The 26443-nt window shown below is 38.0% G+C and overlaps 1 protein-coding gene across 2 annotated transcripts in view; it reads left to right on the top strand.

Annotated features, from left to right (window-relative positions):
- The window catches only part of EEFSEC (eukaryotic elongation factor, selenocysteine-tRNA specific), a 129334-nt gene continuing 102891 nt past the window's right edge, over positions 1-26443 (top strand). Inside the window, exon 1 of one of the 2 annotated variants that reach the window (XM_052776858.1) lies at positions 1-334. In XM_052776858.1, coding sequence (XP_052632818.1) covers positions 49-334 — 286 coding nt within the window. In that variant the 5' untranslated portion in view covers positions 1-48. The remainder of the gene's footprint in view (positions 335-26443) is intronic. The other variant, XM_052776856.1, reaches the window with a different exon arrangement.

The raw sequence follows: 26443 nt of genomic DNA, 5'->3' as shown, positions 1-26443 counted from the left end.
TTGCCGCAGGGGCGCTGTTGGGACGGACCGGCCGGGTGCAGCGCCGTCATGGCCGCCGGGCCCGCGGCGCCCCGCGTCCTCAACGTGAACGTGGGCGTCCTGGGCCACATCGACAGCGGGAAGACGGCGCTGGCGCGGGCGCTGAGCACCACCGGCTCCACCGCCGCCTTCGACCGGGCGCCGCAGAGCCGGGCGCGGGGCATCACGCTGGACCTGGGCTTCTCCTGCCTGCGCACCGCCCTCCCGCCGCAGCTGGGCCCGGGGCCCGGCGAGCTCCAGTTCACGCTGGTCGACTGCCCGGGGCACGCCTCCCTCATCCGCACCATCATCGGCGGTAAGGGGGGGGGGGGGAGCGGGGGTGGCCACCCCTGCCCGCCCCGGTGGCGGAGAGGCCCCCCGCCGGGGCGCTGCCGCGCCTCTCGGGGCGCCGCGGCGGGGCCGTCCCGGTGCCTCGGGGCGCCCCAGCCCTCGGCGAGGTCCCGGCTTCCCGCCGTGAGGCGAGCGGGGCTGTCCCAGCCCGCCTGAGCGTGTCTGTGCTGGGAGCTTCCCTTGTGCTAGTCGGGGCGCCGGGGTCTCTGGCTGCCTGGCCGTGCCCGCCGAGTGGAAGGCGTGAGTCGGGGCGTCAGGTTTTTCGCAGGCCTCCGGACTCTGTTGTGCTTCTTCGTAATTGTCCCTCCAATAAAACGCCAGTACTCGTAGAAAAGCAGTTTGTAACCGTGAATTGTTCGGACGGTCAGGCCTGCTCGGTTTTCTTACGCTTACTTGAAAAGAAAGTTTTCTTTATTGTGTACGGAGACCTTGTGTTTGTGGTTTTTAAGGGCAGTATTAATTTCTATTTTCTCTTTTGTTAAAGCTGTCGGAGTTTGATATTCCCTGTGGTTGAGAGCTGTGGCGTGCTTGCTGGACAGGCTCGTGCCGAACTTTTGTCTTGGAGAGACTGGGGAGTTCTAAAATGATAATCTTACGTTTAGAAATAATTTTGTGGATTTTAGTAACTTTCCGTTTTAGTCTTCGTAGATGATATAGGAAGGTTAATCTGGTTTGCATTAGAGCTCATTTTAAATTAGTGCACCTTGTTCTATGAGAAATAACACCTCCCCCTTCCATCTCTTATGAAAAGAGTTAAGAGGTGGTTGGTGCTTGACTAAGGATATAATGGAGTTGCAGCTGCAGGCTGTTTAAAGTAGTCACAGGTTGGTAAACTGCAACTACAGGGACCTCTGAAAGTTAAGTTCCTATGCATTTCCTCTGCTAGTGTCTCTTTGGTGTCAACTAGGTGGTAGTTTTGTAATGCAGTATATTTCTTCTCAGCTAGACTGAGGTTCAGACCAAGTTACTTTTCAGGATGTATGGCTTAACCCCCTTTTGAACAGATGTAGTATTTGTAAATGGTGTTAGCAGTAACTGCATTGTATTGTTTGTATTTCTTTTAGGTTGGATAATAAACATTTATCTGTTTCTTGATTTCGACAGCAGTAAAGTGGTCTGTACCATTAATGTGTGCTCTACAGCTGCATGGGAGGAGTGGCTGTGTGCTCAGTTGGAGAAACCTATGGTCTTTTGGTCTTCTTTTGTACTTTACAGTCAGCTATCATTCTTAAGTAATTGCAAGCACCTCATTATGTTCTAAAGAACAAAGTTTACCTTGGCAAATGGTAACTTTTCTTGGATGTACTGAAGAGTGACTTGTAGTTAGATGTTCCTTTCTGCCAGAAACAGCTAATCTGAGTGGGGTAAACTTTCTCATGAAGAGGACATGGGAAAACTTGGAAAAACAGCTGCTTTTATCACTTTAATGCTTATCTAGGGTGATTGTTTAATACATAGGCTTCTTGTTGCTTCCTATTGTTTTTATTAAGAACTTCAAAGCATTTAGTCATAGCTGTCCATATTGGTTGAATAAGTTAATCAGATTTCCTTATTGATAGGCCATGTTGGGAGAAGAAGCAAATGTGGGCAGTGGACTGGACTAGATGGCATGATAGAGTTTTCTTCCCAGCAAACATGATTCTTTACAGGTAGCGAATCAGACACATAAGCATGTCAGATTCTCTTAGTTCCAGTTATACAAGACTATGTGTCTTAGTGAAAACATTTGATTAGTGTGACTTACTGCAATTCTATGTATTAAGAAAGAGTTGTAGAGAAAATGCAGTATTGTGTTAATACTTGGTTTCAAGAGTTAGAAATTTCGGTTTTCTTCTTGATAGTGGATGTTTTTTTTTTTTATGACCAGGTTTAAAACGTGAAACCTTGATAAAACCTGATCTGTACCTGTGGGACTATTTAGGTGTTTACAGTTTTAGTGTGGTTTGGTGAAACTCAAACTGATGTATAGCATATCTTGTGTAACAGGATACATCCTTCAGTGTTTAGGTGTCACTATTTCAATATTGCCAACTTTTCCAGCTCTTCAGAAATGGAAAGCCAGGCCACCCAGATAATGATACTTTAAAAATTTAAGTTGTTTTCACCTGCTTCCTAGTCATGAGTGTTCAGGGTTCACCATTCCAAGCGTTTTTTTTGCAACCAGGAATGCTACTACTTTTTTCTTTTTTTTATAGTCTGTGATTTCCCTGTTACTACAGATTTTTTCTATATATAAGGTTTTTAAATAAAATGTAAGTGCAAAGTACTTTATCTTCCTACATTTATTCTGCACCTCAGATTTCTCACACCTCTAAAATACTGCTCTTCTGAAATTGTCCTGTGATAGCTGTAGATGTGAGTTAACCTACAGAAAAGCTAGAGACAGGAGGCCGTGGGAAAGGGAGCTGGATGCAAGGAATCAGAAGGTGGAGTGACAACTCCAGAGGGCTCTGAAGTAGCCTTCTCATATGTTAGTCATGTGCATGCAGGTTTTGCAGTAGAAGCTACAGGTGTGAAAGTATGTTATTGCATGCTCTTACTGTCTGAAGCTCCCTTTTCTTTTAATTGAAGGTGGCGTAAACTAGTTGGCTCCCCCTTTGAGTGACCCTGTCTTACGGAAACGCTGTCTGCTGTGGCTGGGTAGCACCAGCATTATTCAGTCAGGTCTCCCACAAGGCAACTAGCTCAAGGAGTTCCTTCTGAGGAGTTCCTTACTGGCTTCACAAGGGAAGCCAGTATTTTTTGGTTTGGATTTTTCTTTTAAATCTCAGCTTTTCTCTTCCAGGGTGCCATTCTCATCAGTGATGTCACAGGCTATCTTCTAGTCCAATTCCAACTTCTCTGTCATCTTTTCTGTGCTCCCAGAGTGCTCTAAGGGTTAATTCCTTTGCTGTACAAAGCTGATAAATCTGCTTACAGATTAAATGATACTATTTACCATTCTTTAACATATTTCTGTATCTAGCTAATTCTTGCAGTGGATTTTTTCATGGCTGAATCTAGTATTGCATTTTTATCATGCTATACCAGGTAGTGCTTGACCTTGCAAATACTTCTCACAGTCACTCACAAGATGCTTATTTAGAGACAATACCTTAGGATTAAATGAATGCAGAATATTTCAGCAGTAACCAAATGGAATGGAAAATGGAAGTCATATTTCATTCTGTGTGGTTACATCTTTCTTGCAAAGCTTGTCCTTGAAAACAAAACATATCAAATGTTAAATCAAAAGATTTTTTTTTTTTTTTTTTACCTGCATGCTGGGAAATGGAAATGTTGCAGACAGTTCCACCCAAGATGCTTTCTTAAAGTTGTAGCTGGAAGGTGATAGTCAAGGTTAGAATGGAATAAATGATAGGCGCTTGACTTACTACATCATGGCTTTCACTTGTATTTAAAACATACTGGTTTATTCTTCAACAGCAGACTCTTGTGTGTCTGATGTGGCAGGAAGGTATTAAGTTATTGTGGATAGCTGTATGGCTTGGACTGTGTCATGTATTTCTTTTTGTCTTATTCTTTTGATCAGCAAAACAGAAGTCTATTTTACAATAATTTCAAGACTTTTCCTGTGCTCTAGCAGGACCTTGTCTGTCTATCATGTATCAAGCGATGCAACAAATACTGTATTTACAGCCCTTCATATTTGACTTGCTAAACAGAGAAAACAAACCTGAATAACTGAATTTTAGGGGTCAATTCTTTAGCTTGTCACAAGCAGTGAGAAGCCCCCACATATCAGCCTTATGCTTGCTTTGTGCACTGAATGAATGACTGCAAAATGCAATACTGCTGTTTTTATCATTACTGCTTGGTTCTATTGCTATAGAGATGGAGTGGTGTTTTGTTAAAATTTCACACTGAGATGGGGTAGTTTCTGTCACAGTCCTGTGTTGCTTTTTTTTTTTTTAAGCTTCTGTTCTTTTGTTAACCTTTGGCGCTGTGATCTTCCACAAAGCTGATGTTAATGTCATCAAAGTATAGTAAGAGTTGCTTTTACATTTGTTTGTCGCAGACCTATGCATCCAGTAGGGTCTGGAACGGTTTCTCAAATGAGTTCAGCAATAAGGGATGCCTGCAGAGAGGTTATATGAGTTAATCTGCCAGAAGAAATTCAATCCCCATATTTCATTTTAAGACCACTTTGCGTAGCAAAGTAGTTTAACTAGTAGCAGATTTTTTACTTGCTGATGGTTAATTTCATGCCCTACAAAGGGTCAGCACACTAATACAGAAGAACACGATTACCTCATCCTAGCTTCCCCCCCCCCGCCATGCACACAGTGAAGGGATACTGCAGTGTTTGTTTTATGTGAGCTGTTGTCAGATGCCCTTTATCTGTTTGATTTTGAGATGGGTCCTCAAAAGAACTTCTAAAAAAGAAAGTTGTCTTTTTTCTCTATGAAGTTCAAAGGACAGAGTAGCCTTATAGGGTTTTAATTGGAGAGCTACTGCTTGACCCCGGTTGTCTAAACTGGGGCAGGGGGGAATTCTGACAAACTTGTAGTTTTGTAATCCTTATGCCTGTCTGAACCTTCGACCTTTTTACTTTATAACTAGAGCTTCATTGTCACCATTTGTCCCTGCAGTTCCTTTCAAAGAAAACTGCCTTGCCAGTGTCTGTTTCCACTTTGCTGCTGTGTTCTGTTAAGGAAGGGTATTAATTCATACCTGGTACATTGGAGGGGCCAAGACTTTTGAACTTGCACAGGAGCTTGGGGAGGGGGAAATGAGCATAGCAAAAGCATGTCTTGCTGATGCAAATGAGTACAATGAAAACAGTCTTGGGAGATCGAGGGAAATGTGGTCTTGCTACCAGCATTCAAATTCGATCAGATGCAGATTATTTGTAACATTAACATAGCACACACAAAAAAAGTATTTTTATCACAATTAGTTGTTTTGCTGAGTTTGTTTTAAGCTTTTGAGAGGATTTGTAAACTCTGGGTTACCTTTGCATTACTATGATGAAAAGACACTTCTGTCAGTGTCAACACACTTCTGTCAGTGTCAGCTTTTGCTTGTTGACACCTTTGTGAAGATACAGTTCTTGTTCACTCATCCAGAATAGAAAAAACAAGTAGAGTTTTATAGTTGTAGAGTGTATATATGGATGACTTAAATTTATGTGGAAGCCTCTTGCTGTTGAGTACATATGTTAAAGGGAGACCTGTTCTCTGGAGGAAAGAGTGCCTTGTGTTGTTCAGTGGATACTGTTCTGGTCAGAGAGAAGTCACTGGAGGGGCTTGAGGACTTTGGCTGCCAGCTTGAAGTGAGAATAACATAATAATGAACCTTGTTCTGGTGAAAAAATATTAAAATACAACTCATGTAATTCATATTCACAAGCCTTGAAGTAGTGGTTGATGTTAGGGAAGTACTTATGGGCCAAGAGAATTCAACTAGCACTAATATGAATGTTTTCTAAACCCTATTAAACTTGTTGGGTTCACGGTGCTTGTAAATTGCTGACATTGCTTTGTATTAAAAATGCAAATAAATAAACTTTATTTCCGTAAATGAAAACACTTTTTCTCTTGAAATTGAAACAGTGTCGGTTTTTTTTAGTTTATGTAATTTGGCTGGTGCCTGATAGGTGTCTGACAAAGGAGTATTTTTGACACTTTAAATGAAAGCCACTTTTTAAATTAAGGACCTATGCATAAAGAAAAGGCAGCTGGTACAAAAATACTGCTGCTCTAAAATCTCCCCTCTCCCCAACCCCCAAAGTGCAACTTTGTCTAGTGGATATTACAGTGCACAAGAGGGCAGTATTTGCTTACAATGCAGGATCTTAATGATAAGTACATAGGGTAACAGGTCAGAGTGGATGCAGTGACCTTACTTTGAATCGAAACAGAATTAAGTAGAAGATTTGGAATGCAACTGTGGCTTAATTTCCCATTGCTGAAGAAAATATCCTCTGTGTTTTAAGGAAGGTTAGTCTTATTTCATCTGCAATTTGGACAGTGTTTTTTATACCTTAAGCAATAAAAACATATCAGGTGTTGTCTTATGCATTATGTGAGATGCAAGTAACACAGGTGAGACAAAACAACTGGTTTTCACTGAAGTTGCATATGAGTGATATGACTCTTCATCCACATAGAAAGGGCTGTTTTTTTAATTTTACATTTATGGAAAGTTTATCTAGTTTAACCTGTAAAGCAATTGGCGATGTGGGAACCATGGAATTTAGTGTACGCAATTCTTTTATTTCTTTCCCCATTACCCCATATCATTTAATAACCGAACAAAAGTAGTTGAGTAGAATGAAACTTGTTTTCTCTGTGTGTATCGGGGTACTTTTAAAATAGTGGTCTCCATGTGGAATTTTTATCAATCTGTATAATACTTTAATGGTTCTAACTTTCCATTTATTATGTATCACTTCTCATTTCTGTGTGTATTATTGCTTTTCGAGTGATGTGACAGTGAGACTGGTCTACTTGGTTGCTACTATTTCTATTCTATGCCCTCTTGTGCTTTTTTGACTTGAAGCCCATTTCCCTATTAAAGTTACACAGGTTCAACAAGCTCCTAAACTATACATCAACTTTTAAGTAATATGAGAGAGCAAAGCAGGAAGAGTCTCCCTTTCCTTTCATGGGTTGAAAAGTTTAAAAGGGAGCAAGAGAACCATTGTCTTCTCATCTTAAAAGTTATGGTGAATAATCACATTCTCTTTTACTTCTTGTTAGGATCCTGTCAGAAATGTACTGTTTCCTGTGTTCAGTTAAAAAAAAAAAAGCGCATATCTTGTTCTGAAGATGTGATTTATAATTGAATTCTCAATCTTAAATGTAGATTGTTAAACAAGAATGGCTTTATTGAACCTTGTTTGAATGTTAAATTGTCTCTTGCTAATATAGGACAATTTTTCTACAAAGCTTTTGAGTGGTTGTTTGCATACTTGTTTGGATACAACAAAACTGCTAATTCACACTTCATTATTTGACAAAAAACCTGACAGCTTCTCAGGAAAACATAATAACCAAGCACTGAAATGGTACTAAGTCTGTTTGATCATTCTTTCTATTGATTTAAAAACAGAATTTCTTTGTTCCATCATACTGTGTGCAAGCATTCATCAAATAACCACGTGCCCTTTCATTTCACTTTTGCTTCACGTTTCTCCTTGCTTGAAATTGTTTTCTAAGCTGTTTGGGAGAGTGGTCAAGCTTTATTAATCCATTTTTAGATGTTTTTAAATATCAGCTAATGTAGTGAAGTCTTATAAATACCTGCATAAAATCTAGAACAAATTGCTGTAAAATATGAAGCATGTTTATAGTTAAAATTACCCTTGTCAAAATAAATTTAAAGCACATTTTTCAAAGTAATATTTTTACTGATGATGGATATGTTTGCTTGCTAAATAGTGCAATTTAGCAATTCAGTGGTCTACTAATCAACAAACTGGCTTAATGAGGTTCTACTGTATTTGTTCTGCAGCTTGATTTAGAAGTTGTCTTCAATTAGTAGATGCTGGATATAAGTTGAATGATACATTGCTTTTGTATAGAACCCACTTCTAATAGCTAGTTTAGCTTGATGGAGCCATGAACTTAGCTTCCTTAATACGTTTCTCTGTTTTTTTTGTTTGTACTAGAAGTAATAATGTATGTTCTTGGATGACTGTTGTAAAGTAATGTGTATCAAAACCCCTAGAAAAACAAAATGCAGATAGAAAAATCTAGGTTACAATTGTAAAGCAGACATGCGACATCTTCTAGCTAAGCAAGCAAACCAAACCCCCACATTGTCATTGTTAAAGTCCGTTAAGTGGAATAAAAAGTTGTTCCTCTTTGTGGCAGCTAGTTGTTTTCTGTCTGGGAACCCTAAGTTTGGCCTGGCAAGCTGAAAAGCAAGGACAGATGTTCTGTGGTGGTAACTTCCAGCTGGATTCTTGAATGCATTGTGTTCTGTGGGTCACAGCTCATAACGGAGCAAAATTGAGTGAGAGCTCCTGCAAAGAAAGACTTGAACAGCTCGTACGATAGCTATGATTGCAAAGATACAGTGCATTCTGTGAGAAAATATTCTCTGTGCTATCTGTAAAATTCAGATTTAATAGCCATTCTGAAGTGCTTCCTTTAAACTGTTTGCTTCCAAAAAGCATTTCAGGCTAAGTAAATACCAATAATTCTTATTTCCCATCTCCTTATCAGTTATTCTACCAAAATGTTCTTGCACAGCCTATCTAATCTCTTCGAGTGAACATGAAATGGTTAGTGTTGGCTTCCAATTTGAATTACAATCTCTGTTTCAAACTTAAGCTGATTAATTCTACATTAGATTGTAATTATCAGCATTACCAGCACTAAGGGTGGTTGCAACCAGACAAACGAATATATATATATATGTTGAATGTAACAGGAGAATGAGTTGGTGAATAGTGGAAGAAAAGGAAATGGAATAGAGAGGATAGCTTAAACAAAAATTAATAAATTGTATTCAGGAGCATTGTGGGGCTAAAGGATGATAAGGGGTAGTAAAGTTTGAATTTTGAGATTTATAGGAAAAGTTGACCTGAGTAAGAATCCAGGCCACTCAGGTTCTAGAGAAGAGATGATTCATTTGGGTTTATGGTTTTGTTTAAGAACTTCTTACTCTTTTACTTCATGCCATAGAAGGATCATGAATATTGTGTTGTCCACTGCAGATCTGCTTTTTCTGCAGTGCCAGAAAAGTGTATTTAATCGAATCCACTGTAGCACTTTATTGTCTTCTGTGCCAAAGTTTTCCTTTATTTTGTGTCCTATTTGGGATGCAACATATGGTTGGCATATAAGAGTAGCTGGTACTCTCAGATCTCAGGTGCTCTTTTTAATTGTGGAACCTTGACTTGTTTGGCAAAGTTTTACTGGTCTTATATTTCCTTCAAATGTATTGTAGAGCAGGTGAGCATATTTTAGAGATGATTCGTGTATATGTAAAATTTGAAATGGTCTTTGAGAACCTGTTGGGTAAGGAAAAGCTATAGAAGTGTTTGAGAATTGTTGATAGAACTGTGCAATTATATTAACCAGGATAGGCAAGGGGAAATGTCTTTTTGTCATAGATGTTTATTCATGTTTAAATCTACTTTTCTTATATTAAAGACTTCCCTTCCAGCAGTATTGCTTTGGAGAAGAAAGTTTCCAAAGCATGCAAAAACTGCATTTCGGAGAAAGAAGCAAAATTATTGTAGTTTTCTTTTTTAGGATCAAGAAGAGGGGGAGGGAAAATGGTTTCCTTGTATTTAACTGTGCTGTTGGATGGAAGACAAAGCTCAGTCTCTCTTGCTGACTAATGTCATCATCGAGGCATTTTTTTCTCCCACAGAGCAATTTTGTCTCCATTGAGACCCCCACAGCCATTGGCAAGACCATGGCCTGAGATTAAATCTCATGCTTGGGTGAAATTCTAATGACTGTAATTGTTTCCTCTTTTTAAGTCTGTGGTCCCTTCATCAAAGAGGGGTGCGGAAATTATGCATTTATGTTGTAAAAAGGGAGGTCATGATTACCTGAACCTGTGGTTGACTTCAGGGGATTCTGTGTCATGTTCTGGCAGTGGTTATCCATGCTGATATTCTAGTATGTGAAGTGATTTAAAGTGTGGCTCAAAGTATATATCTAAAGTAATAGTGGCCACAGTCCTCTGTGGGGTTTGTGCTGCTCTCGTTCGGCAGTCATCCACTGTCAGATGATTACTACCTCTCAATCAGGAGAGTGGTAGCAGCTCGTGTGTTTTGGTCATCTGTTGGAATAGGAGAGAAGGGGAAATAGTAAATGTGGGTTGAGGTAAGCTTCTGTGAATGATCTGTTTCAAGGGTAAGCTCCTAACTTAGTGCAGCCATGAAATAGTGCTGGACTTGCGTCTTCCCCATATTGCAAAGGGCTTAGGACTTACCAGCAAGTGTTACTGTTAACCCTTACTCACGCTTCAGTGTTTACTGAAGGTGTTCAGCAGCTTGAATGATTACACCAGTATGGTAGTGCTGGTTGTGGAGGAACTGAATGTAAGTGTGTCTGAATGTGGATATGAAAAAATTGCGCACAATTTTATAGAGGTAGCTTGCCCGAGTCTGCAAAATTAGGATATACATATGCATCAGTGTTGCTGTGATAGAAATATTCAGGTAAGTATTTTGTATTACTGACTTTATTGTGCAGTTCTATATGTATGCAACTTTGGAACCATACTCTCCCCTAACTTCTTTGAAGATTTATGAAAAAATCATGTACTGTGTGTTAAGTACAAAATTTTTGGAGCTTGTTCTAATTTATGAACTATCATTTAAAGATGTTGGAAGAACTGACCAAGAGGCGTTTAATCAGAGAATAAGAAAAATGGTTCAAATGGTACTTAATTTTAAGTCTCTAGCTGCATTTAGAGACTAAAGAAACCCCCAAACATCATCATTCTTAAAAGCACTCAGCATCAGAATCTTTCCATGATATCAGTAAGACAATGAGCATTCAGTTCAGAGTATTGAAAAGTACAACAACAAAAAAAATCCCAAGTGTCAGCAGTGCTGTTCACCTAACGGACCAGCTTTGGGCATATAACACTGAAACTTTGGCTGCTGTCTGGCAATATTATAGATTCAGATAATATGATAATATGTGTCATTTTAAAATACCTTAAAGCCTGAAAAGCGAGTTTTTACACCAAAATTGTATGCATGTGTTTACATATAAATAAAATCCATAATAAAAAGCTTGAAATAATTGTTGATAATAGTTATCTTTGTGTATGGTGTAATAACAGTATTGCTAAATGTTCAAAAGTCACAAGTCGGGCATCCCTAAGGAAGTTGTTTAAAGAAATAGTTTTGTTCTTCTAATTTGCTTGCTGTGTGGTAGGGACCAACGTGTATTTCTTTCCCTGAGTAGACTTTTCACCTGACTAACAACTGAGATCCTCCCATTGTTTTGAGTGCTGTGATAAAGTTGTGGTGGCTGGTGATGTTTACCCATATGTTTGTAATTGAACTCTCCCTTTACCCTCTCTGGTGTGTATTATGATATCCAGTAATGCTAGCTTTTTCTGTCCAAAATTGCTATTTAACTGGAATATCTTGTGGAAAGAGATTCACTTGTCTGTGGTGCTGTATAGTGCATCTAGGGGCAATATTAAAAAAATGTTTATTTGATTAAATTGAACTGTACCAAACTTTGCATGGAGAAAATATTCTTTTGGTTAAGGGAAGGAAAGAGTTTTGAACTTAAGCTAAATTCTTTAAAAAAAACCAAACCCAAACCAGTGGTTGAAAATCCAGTCTTTACAGAAAGTTCATCTCCAGATATGTTTTCATTATGGAACTGTATTTGCTAACAAATTGTGTGTGTGGGGGTGTTTGGGTGTTTTTTCACTATGTGTCCCTAAATGTGTTTTTGTTTTGAAGCTTTATTTACTGTATGAAATAATTGATTATTCTAGTAATAGCCAGCACTGCTTTTGAGGAGTTTAATGTTTTCTTTGTTGTAATTTAAAGCCAAACAAATCAAATGTGAAGATAAATTAAACTTTTGTTTTTTAGAAACACAAGCCCTTCTATCCATTACCCACCCTGCACCAAGAAACCAGCGAGTCCTTAACTTCTTTTAAAAGAACAACACTGTTTCTAAACAAACAAACAAAAAAGTCAAATTGATGCAGTGGTTGAAAGTTATTTTGGTTACTGCACCTGTTTCTTTTCCCCTTGAATTTTAAAGATCTTTATTTTTGTCCCATTAAGAAAATGGTAGACTGTAGCTAAGAAGACTGTAGACCACATGTAAAGTGATGTCAGGTTTATGGATTTTTTTTTTGTATGTTTTTGCATATCATTGAGTCAATCCTAGGTAAAAACAGAGTTAACTAATGTGAAATTTAAATTAGTTGACAGTATCCTTTCAAAGCTTATGCATACTGTTTTAAAAGTTTTTGCAGTAACTTATAGGCTCATATAGGAGCAGTTGGAACAAAGTAGTTCACCCGGATGAAATCATCAAAATGCATGTATTTTGAGGATGTTGTTACTCTATTTGGAAGCTGTTACGCTTTCCATGAAAGATTTGTACTTTTGTCGCAGCCTGTGTAAGTTCCCTTTTATGCACTGTTTGTTCAGAAGTGGAATAAATAAGTTCTGTGAATGAGAAATGTGTTTCTGCTAAGAGGATGCTAACCTCGGGTCTGATGTTCCCTAAAAAACCAAAAAAATAATTAATTTAGGGATCAGAAGCATAGTACAGTATAGATGCAATAAAAGCCAAGATCAGCTCAGCTGAAACAGTATGTTTGTCAGAACTTGCCATAAGAAGCAGCGTGTTGTGCAGTTGACAGTTATGATTGAAATACAGGATGCTTGGGCACTAGCTTATAGGTGGCAGACATGACTTTGTAGTAGGTCAGCAAAATAGCCTATCAAGCTAGTTTTTTAAAATTAAATACGTTCTGGAAAATATGGTTTGCTGCGAAGTGGTAGTGATCATTGCAAAATATTTTAAATGCCTGAGTTGTAATCTCTCTCTCTCCTTCTGTTAGCTCTGAGCAACTAAAGAAAAAAGAGCTTTAATCACCAAGGCTGTATTCTTTCTTAGTGATTCCAGCTTTTCATTAAGCAGTGATTAGTACTCTTCAATTATGCATTCGTTTATCTTAGTGATGCATTTACAGTTAGAGATAGTGTTGGTTTATTGAATTTGTCTGATGCCTGGCAATTTCAGATGTGTTTTTTGCTTGCCATGTAAGAACACGCAAGAAAGCAGTGGAGAGGGATTTATGGCCTTGGCGTTGTTTTTAATGATAATCTGATAATCTTACCTGATTTTTTTGAAGAAAAGTGGAAGATACGAGCTTCCCCCCCCCCCCCCCCCCCCCCTTTAGAACTTTCAGAAATTCTGTTCTGAAGTCCATTTCTGGGCTTTGTCTTTGTCTGGTTGACATCAGTTGTTCATGGTATGCGCCTTTCAGGTGCAGGGGAATGAGCAGTGTAGGAGGCTGATCTTTGAAGCTCGTAGTTGGAATGGATTTTTCTCCATGTTCATAAGTTGGCAGTTCCAGAAATTAATTAAAAGATTGTTATTTTTTTCCTTAAGGGGAGTGGAGGAAGAAGGAAAAGAGGGACAATGCAGTACAAGATGGGGTTGAAGAGCAATTTCTTGATACTTATTGTTGTCCTTTCCTGTATGAGTAAGAGGGAGAAGAAGAAAAAAGCATCTCAGTACTGTTAAAAGCTGCCCTAGTTTGTTTTCTGTCATAGCTGGATAGGATTAAATTAGGTGGGCACTGGTGAACTGTGAGGTAGAGTGGTTTGTGGCAGGGGGAGTAGGGTTGCAGATAACCCGCCTTTGGTTCACTTCTATTTGTTTCATGTTTTTTGTTTGTATGTTTTAAAATTATGTATTCAGTTTGCTTCCAGATTCAACAGTAGACAAGCTTGAGTTCTAGTTTATTAATGGAACTGAAATGAAATAGGCTTCTTTGCCTGCCCAGTGCTGCTGCAGGGGGAATAGATTGTTGGTGCTATCTCTTGGTACTGAAAACTTCAAAGTTTTCATTTTGCTGGTAAAGCCCTTCCTAAAAGTTGTATGCTCTGATATGTTGTGATTTAATTTTCCTTGGACCAACAGAATCTAGCTCTTTGAGAGAGGCAAAGCTTCTCATCATATACTTAACTCTTTATTTTTCTGAGTAACAGAGAACATTATGCATGTTTAAAACATGGTGACTACAAATAAGCAAATTGGAGAAAAAAAAAAAAAATTTTTCCCCCTTGTGGTCTGTCAGGTCTCCTCCCCACCCCCAATGTGTACCTTGCTTGACAGGGCATTCTAGAGATAAAAATCATGTAAACGGATGCTAGTATTACTTTATTAAGGGAGGGGAAAAAAAAATCCATCTATATGATTTTTATCTAATTTTTTCTACTTTCATGTAGACCAGTCATTAAAGACTATTTCATTTTCTGTACCTAAGTTACTTACCTTTTTTCCTCTTCATACGCTTTATTTCAATGTTATATTTTTTTACAAAATGGCAAGATAATTTTATCCTCAAAAGCAGTTTAACTGTGACATTTTAAACATAATGAATAAAAATAATTTATTGGAAGTACTTTAATGAACTCTTCTAACAAAATTTAAGTCTGTAGTAAATTGTCAGTAAGAATATACTTAATACAGTTCCTTTGTACCTCTCTTTCTTTATTATTATATGATTCCATCGTTTGATGTGAAGACTGAAGTGGCTAGATAACAAATGAAGCATGTTTACTTAAGTTCATTTGAAATGAAATTCTCATTCTGATTTTTCCATCCCTTGTTCTGTAATTCTAGTTCTTGCTGTCAGAAAGTTTAATTTGGAATCTGTTGTTCTCTCTGAGCCTAGAAGATGTGAATTGCAAACAAGACTTAATAACATGTGAAAAGTAATAGTTAAGAATATAAAAAAAACTTGTACAAGGCAAAAGCATCTAAGAATGGGTTTCTGTGAAGAGGAAAGTATGTAATCTTTAGATATTCTTGATATACTTCTGATACTGTTTTGTTTTCTTGCTTAGGTATTTCTTCTCTTAGTCACCTGAGAAATTGTATCATGGAGGTTAGATTAGCAAGTGTGGATGGTTTTGCTGGATTTCTGGGCACTTCATTTCTAAAATCCCATCCAAGCTAGATAGTGATGGCTCGGTGCCTGTAGCTGCTGCTCTTTTAATTTTTGCTGTGACTAGTGGTCTCTTGAAATGTGCTGGTTACGTTGTTCCATTTTTAAACAGTGAAATGCAAATTTACAGGTACGGCAGACTTTGGACTAGAAGCATTACTGCTTTGCACTCCATATTATTTTCTTGTTTATCTGGGTTTCTTAGTCTGTTTGTTGCGTATTTCCACTGAATAACTTGAGCAGTGCCAGCATTCCTGAGAGCTGGTCACATGAGCTTGGCAGAGCAATGTGTATTCTGAGCAGACTTTGTTTTCTGTAGGCTTTCTTCCCACTTCCCTGGGGATGTTGTCAGCCTCTGTTTTAGCTTGGAAATTTAGATTTTAGGAGAGAAGTAGTGGTTCTTAATTACCAAATGAAACATAGGAGGGTGACCGTGGGATGCAGAGCTGGGAGACCTGTCGTACTTTTTCTTCTGATGACCCTTCTTGGTCACAGAAGCACAGCTATGGTCTTGATGAAGGTTTTGATCTTGAGTGATGATTTACTTAACCAACAGATGTTATTGCTCACAAACTTAGTTTACACTAACTGCCACTACTACTTGTAAAATGCCTGTGCCTTTGAGTCAACACTTGTATTTTATTCAGTTGTTCATTCATCCTAGAGAAAATGCTGGAGGACTTGCTCTGAATTATTCTGAAATATCTATGAAAATCTAAGCATGTTCAGGTTTATATAATATTTGAGCTGTACTGTGAAATTACTGTGCAGGGTTGTGTTGAACAACTTCACCTTTTGAGATTCTTCAAAATACCTAATAGAAAACTTTTTGAATTATGAGGGGCTTTAGAGATAAAAGGACTGGTTTTGTGTGTTGATGGTTTCTGCATGTTCACCTCACAAGATCTATACTTTTCTAAGTATAAAACTTGAAGCAATAAAATAACCTGGCTGTGTCCAAGATTAAAATGTTTTCATTGTTCTAGGGAGCAACTGGTCTAAATTTAGCCTGTGAGCTTTGTAAAGCTGGGGCCTTGTTTTGTGTTTATCTGTGAAGTGCCGTGCAAGCTTGTGGCTTTGTAGAAGTAACATTTCGGAGCCCAGTTAGGTCATCTGCATCCATGCAGCCTCGCAGGAGTTCTCTGTAAGGGAGTTTGCAGGATTAAGGTCCAAACCAGTACAAACTCGGAACAGTTCTATATTTTGCTCCTTAGTTGGCTGCAAAGCTTTGTTCACAGGAGTATCTTTTTTTAAATAATAAAGTAAATAATTCAAAGCATTTAAAATTTTTTTTTACACTAATATTCTACCAGTGAAATTTGGGAATATCTTTTTACAGCACTTATTTTGCTGTCAATTTTTTTTAATGGCTTAGCTTTTTCACCTTGCCTCCTGTTAATGCCGTTGAAAACATTTACTCAAGCATTGCTACTGTCTCTTATCTCTGTGTGGTTATAGATCATTAAATTCTGGCCCCTCTTAATACAGTATAAATTCTAATCTTGGCAAGTATTGTGTCTAGTTTTATTTAGTAATTAAACTCTGCACTGCTTTCCTCCTTTGCAATGAGCATCACCTTTTATATTACAGTGGACTTCTATTAATTATGTGGAGAACGTATTAATGTGAAATACAAATACCATACAATCTGCAATATCTGGAGTGCTTGTAGCATTGGCGTTTTAGGTAAATGATAACATGCTGGATATGCTGTTTTGTCCTGAAGTACTGGGATGTGAGATTTACATGACTGTTGACCCCTTGGGACTACTCTGAGATGAGGTGTGTATCTTGTGTAATACTATTCAGCAAAAATTTAAATGAAAATAAATACACTGTCAAAAGCCCTTCTGTTGGTCTGGCAGGAAGTATAAAATAGTATGATATGCTTGATAATGGCTTCTTTGGAGAAGATTCTCTGGCACAATGGGATGTGACTTAGTGGAATGACAAGCTATGCAGAATGCTTATTGTCATGATTTGATATTGAATTGTTAGGCAGGACCTGATGTCTGCCATGGACTGAAGGCCGGAGAACTGAGTACAAAATAAATCTTTTCTGGAATTTGAGTGGCGAGTCAGATTTATCTTTTAAAACAAACAGAAGTTACAGTCTTTGTGAATGTTAAAAACTGTTGATGCGAACTGAGTATAAACTAATAGATCATTACTTTGAGGTTGGTTTCAAGTGATAAGTTTGCAGTGGTTTTGCATATAAAAACTTACCTTGGTAGTGCAGTATTAACTCTTAAAACCTTAGCAAGAACAATTTAATGGCAGCATTAGCTCTTCAGCTTCTCATCTCTTCATCTGAAATTTGTAAGTTAACAAAGCACCTAATATTCAGCATTGCAGCAAGGCAGGTTAACTGACTGCTGGCTAGACTCCAGAAAAATTTGTCTTCCAAAATATTGCTGTTTACTCTGGCTCTGATTATCTGTGCACAGTGCAGAGAATGAAAGTATCCTATTCCCCAGTGCTGGCATTCTTAATTTAATTGTTTGGGACTGATTTGTTTTAGAGATTTCTTTCTTTCCATGTGCCGTACTGCTATAGCTGTGTAGTAATGCAGGTGCTTGAAATAAAACTTGGCATAAAAACTGAGATCGTTTGCAGGGTGTCTTTCTTGAGGACAACCTTGCTTTTTTTATGTGGATATATTTTTCATTCTTGACCCAACACTGCTTTTCTTGTAAGGGTTGTAATTGTTGTTGGCTTTTGGAGATGGTGAAGGTTTGGAAATTATAGTGTTAGTGTTAGAAGTCTTGTAGAGTTGTGTATCATGAAGTTGAATGAATTTCCCAGTTTCCATATGGATGGAGTTGTATGTTGAAGTACATGACATGAGGAGTAATATAATTGCTCTTCTATCTATATTTTTTCATTTGGTTACATGCTGCAGCAGGAATACCAGCGCAACAATTTTCTGCATTACTGTCAGAGAAATTGAGAAACTTGCATCAAAATTGGGGTTTACCATGCTCCAAAGTACAGAAGACTCTGAAGGCTAAATGTAATATAGTCCTGGTAACTTGAGGTAGTCTTCTTTCTTTTCTAACTTCCCACTAGATATTGGTAGCTTTTTTAGTCATTCTAGATTGAACTGCTTGACAGAGAAGCAAAGCTCTAGCTGAATGTATGAGACACCTGTGTAGGAAATTTAAACTGAAATAGGCATGTTTATTACTGTTAGTCGTTGTGGGTTTGTTCTTTGTTTTCCCCCTCCATTTGATTCTTAATTGTAGTGAGATTTGCCCTTCCTTGACTGACATAATTTTCAAACTCTATCCATAGTATTCTGTCAATGCAGGTGATGACCAGGTGTTACTTGGCTCTACAGCCTTGATGTCATTCTGCAGCTGGGCACTATGTTCATCTTTTGGGCAAGCTGTCATGGCTCCTGGTCAAAGCTGGGGTTCCCTTTGAGAAGAACTTCTTGACCCTTTGTACAGTATCTGCCTCGCAGGCGGACTCTGGAGCCATTGCGTGGAATGCATGTCTAATGCATTCCACTCAGACCCTCAGTTCCATTCCATAATGTTAGCTTTAATTGGCTGTTTTTAAACTTTCATGTACAATTTGGTTGTACATGGTAAATTACCACCCTCTTCGCCTTTTCCTAAGAGCAAGAAACTAGAATCCAGACTGTGCTTTCCCTTGCTGCCTTTTACTATTACCCTTGAGCTCTTTTAGAGATAACACTGATGGGTAGTGTTTCTGTCACAGGACAGACCTTTTTTTTACTAGTGTTTTTTTTCCTCTAATCTCCCAAAGACTGTACTTTTTAAACACTGCGTTGTATTTTTGGCCTGACTTCTGCATTTGAAAGTTTAAAGAAAATTAATACTTCTTGTCCAAAGAAGTATCTCCAATTTAATATCTGTTGCCTAACTCTTAGTGTGGCTAGATATCCAAGTGATTTTTTTTTTAAATATTCATATATTTTAATTTTAATTAACTTGTTTGTGTATATGAGAACTTCAGAACAGAGTCATTTGTATAACCAAGGTTTGTCTTTGCTATATAAGAATGCCTTTGTATGTGCTTCTGAAGTGTCAAAATTCATAGCATGGGTGGAACGATAGTCTCTGCTGTTACACAGATTTCATCTAGGCTTAAATACTTGATCAGAGCATCAGCAGAAGCTATTTTTGAGAAAGAGGGGTAGTTTAGTTACGTGAGGAAAAAAAAGTTGGCAGTACTGCATACAAAACAAATTTTGCAGTTCAAGCTCAAAACAGTGATGAGTCTCTTGTTCGTACTTGGTATGAATAAAGTAAAACAAAGCCTGCCTTTATCCTCCATAACAGGCTTATGAGCTCATGTTTCGGCTTTTCCTTTCCCCTCCCTTTCTAACATGGACTCTGTCTTTTTTTTTTTTTCTTTGCTAAACACACAGTAACTTTCCACAATATTTTTAATCCCGACAAGACGTCCAGTGGCTGATGATGCAAAAGTGTTGCATCAACAAAGAGGGGATGATAGTTGGAGCATTCCAGGTCTGACATTTTTGGCCAAGGAGCTGTGTATTGTGGCCACTGATTCCTCCCTGCACAGCATGCTTGCTTCAGGCAGGAGACTACTTTTCATTGACTCCTGTTGTGTGCCTCCCTGCTCCTTATTTTAGGCTTCCCCAAGAAGTTATGACTGGGAGTCTTATGGTTTTAGATGAAAGAGCCTGTTGTCTTGTTGAATTATCTCCTTTCTGTCTGTATTTAAAGCAAAGCTGGCAGGTAAAAAAAAAAAAATTACAGTAAAACAAAAGCTCTGTTATAGTAACATCTTGGGCTAGATTAGAATAAAACTGAAAGAATGATCTATATGGTTTTTTTGTGCGTTTGTTTAGACTGCTTGTTTACCTATAGTCCATTGGCATCTGGCAGTGGAACTGGACTCATTGCATTCAACTTCAGATGGGTTCCTGGGCACTGGTGGGACATAACCCACAAAAATATATTGACTGAAATAAGTCATGATAAGGATTTCCCCTTTTAGATTAAAAATTGCCCATATAAAAATTGTGTATCATGGAATTTTAAAATAATATACACATGTAATCATGGACATTAAGTTGCCATAAGCATCTTGTACTCTTAGATTTTTGACCTAAACCACACATTTTCAATTTTTTAGTGTTCTAATGCAACGTTTTAAGTGAACCACTTTTCTTAGTGGCTGAAGTGAATGCAACTCGTGAACCTTTTTGTTCACTAAAAGCATAGCTGATACTTTTTAAAATGGATTTAAGAACTTCCTCATGACAGCTAAACTTCTTGAATCCATATAAGAATCTGCTTAGATCACATAATTTAGCCTTGCAGCACTGGTTTTATTGTGCAAATAAACTATCAGAAATTGATTTATAAGCTATTTGTTTCATAGATGTGCCTGTTTGTTATGTTGGCTGTTATTGTCATAGTCTGTATTCCTTCACAGCATAAAGCCTTCAGACATCTCTTCAGTCATGTCTGTTAGACTGTTGCAATCAGGTACTACTTCTAGTCATGAAGTTTTCCCCAATTTAATAAAGGCAAGGTGGGATAATTTGTTGATTTCTACCTGAATGCATCATTAACCATTACAAGAGGGGAAATTAGAGCATAGGTTTGGTGTTGGTTTTTTTCCCCTTTTTGTAAATCTTATTTTTGATGCAAAGGCAGTTCTGTCGCCAGCCAGTCCAGCATGCGTAGACTCTCCCCCCCACCATAAAACAATGAGCACATTCAGGCACAACTCGTGTTTTCAGTTATTAAAAAACGGAGCCGTCTGTCTCTGCCTGTGACTTTAATCTTTAAGCCTTTATTCCCTGCACCCCACCCCCTCTTTCTTTCCCCAACCTTTTGTTTGTGAAGTGCAGAGCTACAGGATATGTGGGCCTGGAGTTTCTGAATGTATTGTACATTCCCCTGGCAATTACAGATGTTTATAACCCTGACTGATGTTATTTCAGTATTGTGAAGGGTGAAGAGAAAATTAAAGAATGCTTTTTTTTCTTTGCCCCTAGCAGTCTTTAATTTTTTTTGAGGGGAGGGAAAAAAGAAAAATGTAAACTCTTAATTTCTTTAATAAAAATCTCGTTCAGCATCCTCAGATGGAACATATCTGAGAGCTGTACATGAACCTTCCCATAGCCTACCATAACTCTTCTGTTGGGACAGTGCGTTGTGTGAAGTGTTTCAAAAAGCATAATAGTAGGGGATTTTAGTACGAAACAAGCTCCTTGTTGTGGGGTCCCTGACCTTTGGTTACTTTATTTCAAAGACAGAGACAAGGTAGCTTAGAGCTTGAAATGCTTTAAGAGTAGAATCACATTAATTTATTTCTAGCTTTACATGGAAACTGGATTTTCTTTTTTGTAGAAGAATGATTTAGAATCTGATGAATTGGAGACTTACTTTTGGACTAGTGACTTGCAGAATTGTTCAAGAAAATTTATTTTTGTTAGTCTCATAGAAATATGCTCTTGATCTGTACAAGGTTTAAAATCAATTTCTTATTGGTGTTCCTCGAGCTATCTAAAGCTGCAGGTGTACTGTAAGATTAGTGTCCTTGAATTGGCAGGGAGGTGGAGAGAAGAGAATCTAGTAGCAAATCTCTGTGATCAAGGTGTTGATTCGTGTGTTTCTTGGGGGTCCCTGTGCATTTCATGATCTTCAGGGTAGTTGATCTAAAGCATTGAATTTAAGCAGAGAGAAGTTTGTCATGAGTTTCAAGGTGTTTTGGCAGTATCTCTAAGGTACAACTTTCATACTGATACCTGTCTTCTGGCTGTATGCAAACTGGTTTATAGGTTGTGCAAGTTCAGAGTTGCATGTCTGAATGTATGTTCAAGTCTGTCTAGCTACACCTGGTGTGATTGTAGTCCTTATTTCTTATGACTGCTGCATGAAACTTTCTGTGAGACAGATCTTTCAAAGATGTGTCAGAAGAATGAACAAGAATTCACAGTGAAATATCCTTCGGCTGGGCAGGACTTTAAGAAGTTAACACAAAAGATAGCAAAAAAGTCTTGCTGTCACTTAATATTAAACTGACTAAAATATGCTTAAAGAACTTCTGATAGATATTCCAAGATGTTCATAATTCAGTAATTCTCCTAAACACCCAGACGGAGGCAATAGATGCTCTGTAGTAACAATTCTCCAGTCCTTTGGGAGGGAAAAAAACCCAACAAGTTGGACATTAAGCATAGCACATTCCTTTTATCCTGAGATAATCATGTACTCAAGTTGTGTATTGCTTGTGTAAGGATTTCTGAAACGCGCTATTTCTTTTTGTGTTACAACATAAGCATGGATGTGATTGAATCCTAGATATGCTAATTTAACGATATCATCTTGTAGGAATTTTAAAAGAACTTGATGAAGAGCTGAGTGTGAAATAGCACTGATATAGAATAGAATTCACAGAAACTTTGTAGTTGCTGTTAAGGTGTCTGGTTTTTTCCCCCCTCTCTGAGTCCAGTACTGGGCCTGTATGTAATAGTATATTCAAATACATACACAAATATGAACACATCGGTTAGGAAACATTTCAATTAGTTGTGCTGTTCTTGGAAAACAGAGTTAAATTTTTCTGAAAAGCTCATACAGAAGTTCACTGCCTGAAGCAGCTGACTGGTTTGAAGGAAAATGTGTGCATGTGGGTACTGTTTGCCTGTTTATGTACTACTCTCCCTGAAACAACCCTGGAAACTGTATCGAGTTATTCCAGTCATCTTCAATGTACCACTTTTGTCTCTCCAGTACAAACGTGGTTTTGTATGACAGTTGTAATTCATAATGGTAGGCATACAGGTATATCCTACTGTAGGCTGAAGTTTTAGGATCCTGCACTATCAGGGAGGTAGCAGGAATTTCCATGACTATAGATACTCTAGAAGCTTTCACTATTTGTCTCCACACTCTAGTGTTTATCTAGTGGAGAAACCTCAGGTGCAACATTCCTGAAGGTGGGAATAGTCCGTCTGTTTCTGTCTGGTGCGAACTGAGTCTTTAGAAATGGAGCAGAAGACTCCAAGATGTGTGGAAGTCTGGTAGAACTGGGGTTGGGCTCAGGTCCTCATTCATGCAGGTTCAGTGCTTTCATAATTCTTCAAGATGCTTGATTCCTTTTATACTGTTTAGCCACTATTTTCTCTTTCTGGTTTTGGAAATAGCTTCAAAGATGATGTCTGTACTCTTTGAGAGATGGAGTGGGCAGAATGGTCATACCTTATAGTCACATTATTTGCAATATATTTAGCATTATCATACGCAAATATATTTACTTTTTTTTTTTCTTTGAAACTTGGTGGGAGATCCTGTAGAGAGCAAATGTAAAGCTGATATAAGTCAAGACTATAAAAAGTTTGTTGTTTTTTTGTTTTGTTTTTTTTTTTAAATCTTATTTCTTCTGACCAGTTTGCTTTTCAGCATTTACCATAAAGACTTCATGGACCTTTGGGGACCATTTATGGTCACTATGTAAGGCTCAAGTGTAATGTTACCTTATGTTTAATTCTACAGAGCAGTGCAAAAACACACATGGCCTTGATACCAAAGCAAAATACCTCTGAATAAGAAGTCTGAAACTTGAACTAATCACTCATCAGGCCATAGGAAAGCTTAGTAGGACCTTGAGCACACAATATTGTCTGAGGAGGTCAAAGTGGGGTTTTACAAGTATCCATTTTTTTATTTTGCACCTTTTTCCTGAAGCACGAACATATAGTGTTGATTTACTGTGCAACTTATTCAGAAGTTTCAGAAACCTTGTTTTATGAACTCAACAACTCTAGACAGAAGGAACAGGGCGCTTCATTGCAAACCTCAAAGTTTAAGTCTGATATGAATCAGTGGAATTACAGGTGCCATTTTTGTATGTCATTTGGGAACCCAGAAATTTGACGTGACTTTTTCTTGTTGAGATGTTTTATAGTCTGGATGCCAAATTATGGAACTGACTCTTTTTGTGCTAGGTGTAATACAGGCATGTAGTGCAAAAAAAAGTTACAACCCAAATGGTAACAACCCAATTGTTTTCTGCTGTGCTTTGTTTTGCTTTCAAGTGTATGAAATAACCGTTTTTCCTACTATGTGCCATAGATTGTACTCCAAGGATGATGAGCTGTATAATGATGTTCAGCCTAAAATGTTAGGTAACTTCTGCTCTAGTTTTGAGCAGTATCCTAAATAATTAACTTTCCAGCTTTACTGGTATCTGTATTTGCATATATGTATATATGAATGACACTTTAAAAAGTTAATGTTTGCTAACTAATTCACAATTTATGCACTTTCGACTTCAAGCCAAGAAAGAAATTAATGCAGCTGAAATACCATGGTGTTGTGTAATTCAGCAAATGTGAACTTTTTCATAGCAGTCATCTGTATCTACTCAGAATGATTGTTGCTTTTTCAAGATATGTAGGCTTTTTTAAACCCTACCACAGTTAATGTTTTCAGCCTTAAAATAAGTAGAGGTCTCTTTTGGACTCTGTCCAGTTTGTGCCTTGTCAATATAGAAATTCAGATCTAGTAATAGGTAGTATTAAAGAAAAGGACTTTGTTACATATGGAAGAAGGATGATGTCTTTTCTCATACGGTGCTTTACCTCCATTTTTACACATGCTATGTATTACACGGCATGTCTTGTTACAAGGCAAGGATTGTATGCTTTCCTACAGACAATGAGGGGAGAGCATTCTCATTTGTGGTGATTTTCTGGTTTTCTTCAGAAATATTTTGAAGAACAGGAATTGAAATGCCAGACCCTAGTAGGTACTCATCTAATTTGCTACATTTTCAGTGGTAACAGTCAAAGTGAATGTTTTGGAGGGTTAAAGAAAGTAAGTCAATGATGGAATGAAGTGTCCCTTGCTTTAAGTTTCATCTTACTGCCTCTTACACAGGATAAAAACATAAATATTTTACAAACAATGAAACTTCATCCAGCTGGATGTAGCTTTTAGAATCTTAGTTGTATAAATATCAAATGTATATTTTCATTTGTCTGAAGCCAAATGGTATCTAGCAGCACTGAGCTTTGGATCGTTGTGCAATTTACCATTATATAATTGATTGTGCTCTTTTGTTAGAGGTGTTTTATTTCCCTTCTCTTGCTCGCCTTCATGTGCTTTTGTCATTGCATGCTACTAGCATGGATTTTTCTTTGTAAGTGAAGTTGTATGTGAAGAACTTAACTGCATTTGTCTTGTTTTCCTTTTTTTTGAAGCCACTTTATCTTTCAGATTCCTTTTTCAGAAAGTGATTAGATCTAAATGTAGTATTTTATTTCAATATTACATCGCATATACAGTCTTAATACTTTACCTTTTTTGACTGCTTCTAAACGTAAAACAATTTCGCATTGAACAGTATATAATGACTATGTTGTTTCATAATTTTCTAAAGTAATAGCACTAGTTTTGTGTAAATACATGTGTACTTAGTAAGTTTCTTGCAATGCTTTCTGACAATACATTGACCATGTATACAGCTTTAAGTTTCTCTGAAACTCCTCAGGCTGCTGTTTCATGAGCAACTTGGCCTGCAGCAGTGCCCTGTCCCTAGAATCAGGAGGCTTGCTTTGCTCTTTCCTTTTTTCCCTTTCGCAGCTCCTGGCTGTTTGGTCCTGCTGCCTCCCTTGTGCCAACTGTGGCTCTCCCTGGAGCCCTGCATCAGTTGGGTCACCTCACTGATCCAGAGGAGAGCTATCTGGTATTGCTGAGTTGAACTGACTGGTCTGAGCTTCAACTTTGCCTTTTGTCGGGCCCTACATGAGCTGTGGGAGACCTGAATAAGCACGGTGTTGGGGAAGCGTAGCTGGGAGCAGGAACTTGCCAGCTTGCAGAGCTGCAGCCTTCCATCACCAGGGTGTGCCGGAGTGAATACCTTTTCAGTATGCTCCACTTGGCTGATGACTGCTTCTAAGTAGCTGACTGTGTACAAATAGCTATGTAGATTAATGCAATAACAAAGTAAAGTGTGTTATTGCCCTGGCTTGAAACTACATGGGTAGAAATGCCTTTTTGACTTGGATGTTTTATCTTTACAATGGAAGTGAAGGAAAAAAAAAATCTACTCTCATGCTTCTGAAAGTATGCTTAAGTAAAATGGAGCCTTTCCTTGTCTGTAGAAACATGTATCCTTAGCTGTGCCTGTTATGCTGCTCTCACTTATGGGTAGGCTGAGGGAAGGTTAGGTGCAGTTAGCTTCTGTTTGTGTTGGGGAGAGGGGAGGAAAAGTGTAGGAAATTCTTCTGTTACCTAAATTAAAAAGATCCATAGCAATCTCTTGTTGATACTGATTTCTATTTGGGAGCCTTTGGAGGAAGAATTCTGTTTTATTGTGTGTATTTTTTACAAAACTACATGTAACCTTAATGTGTGTTTAACCAGTGAATTTAGTCAGATTGTAATGAGGGCTTCCTGTACTTGCCTTGTTTTGTAACGGT

This window comes from Harpia harpyja, chromosome Z, assembly GCF_026419915.1.
Source record: "Harpia harpyja isolate bHarHar1 chromosome Z, bHarHar1 primary haplotype, whole genome shotgun sequence".
In the NCBI taxonomy this organism is placed as follows: Eukaryota; Metazoa; Chordata; class Aves; order Accipitriformes; family Accipitridae; genus Harpia; species Harpia harpyja.
Note: the sequence above shows the minus strand (reverse complement) of the source record. Positions and strands in the feature narration are given on the sequence as shown.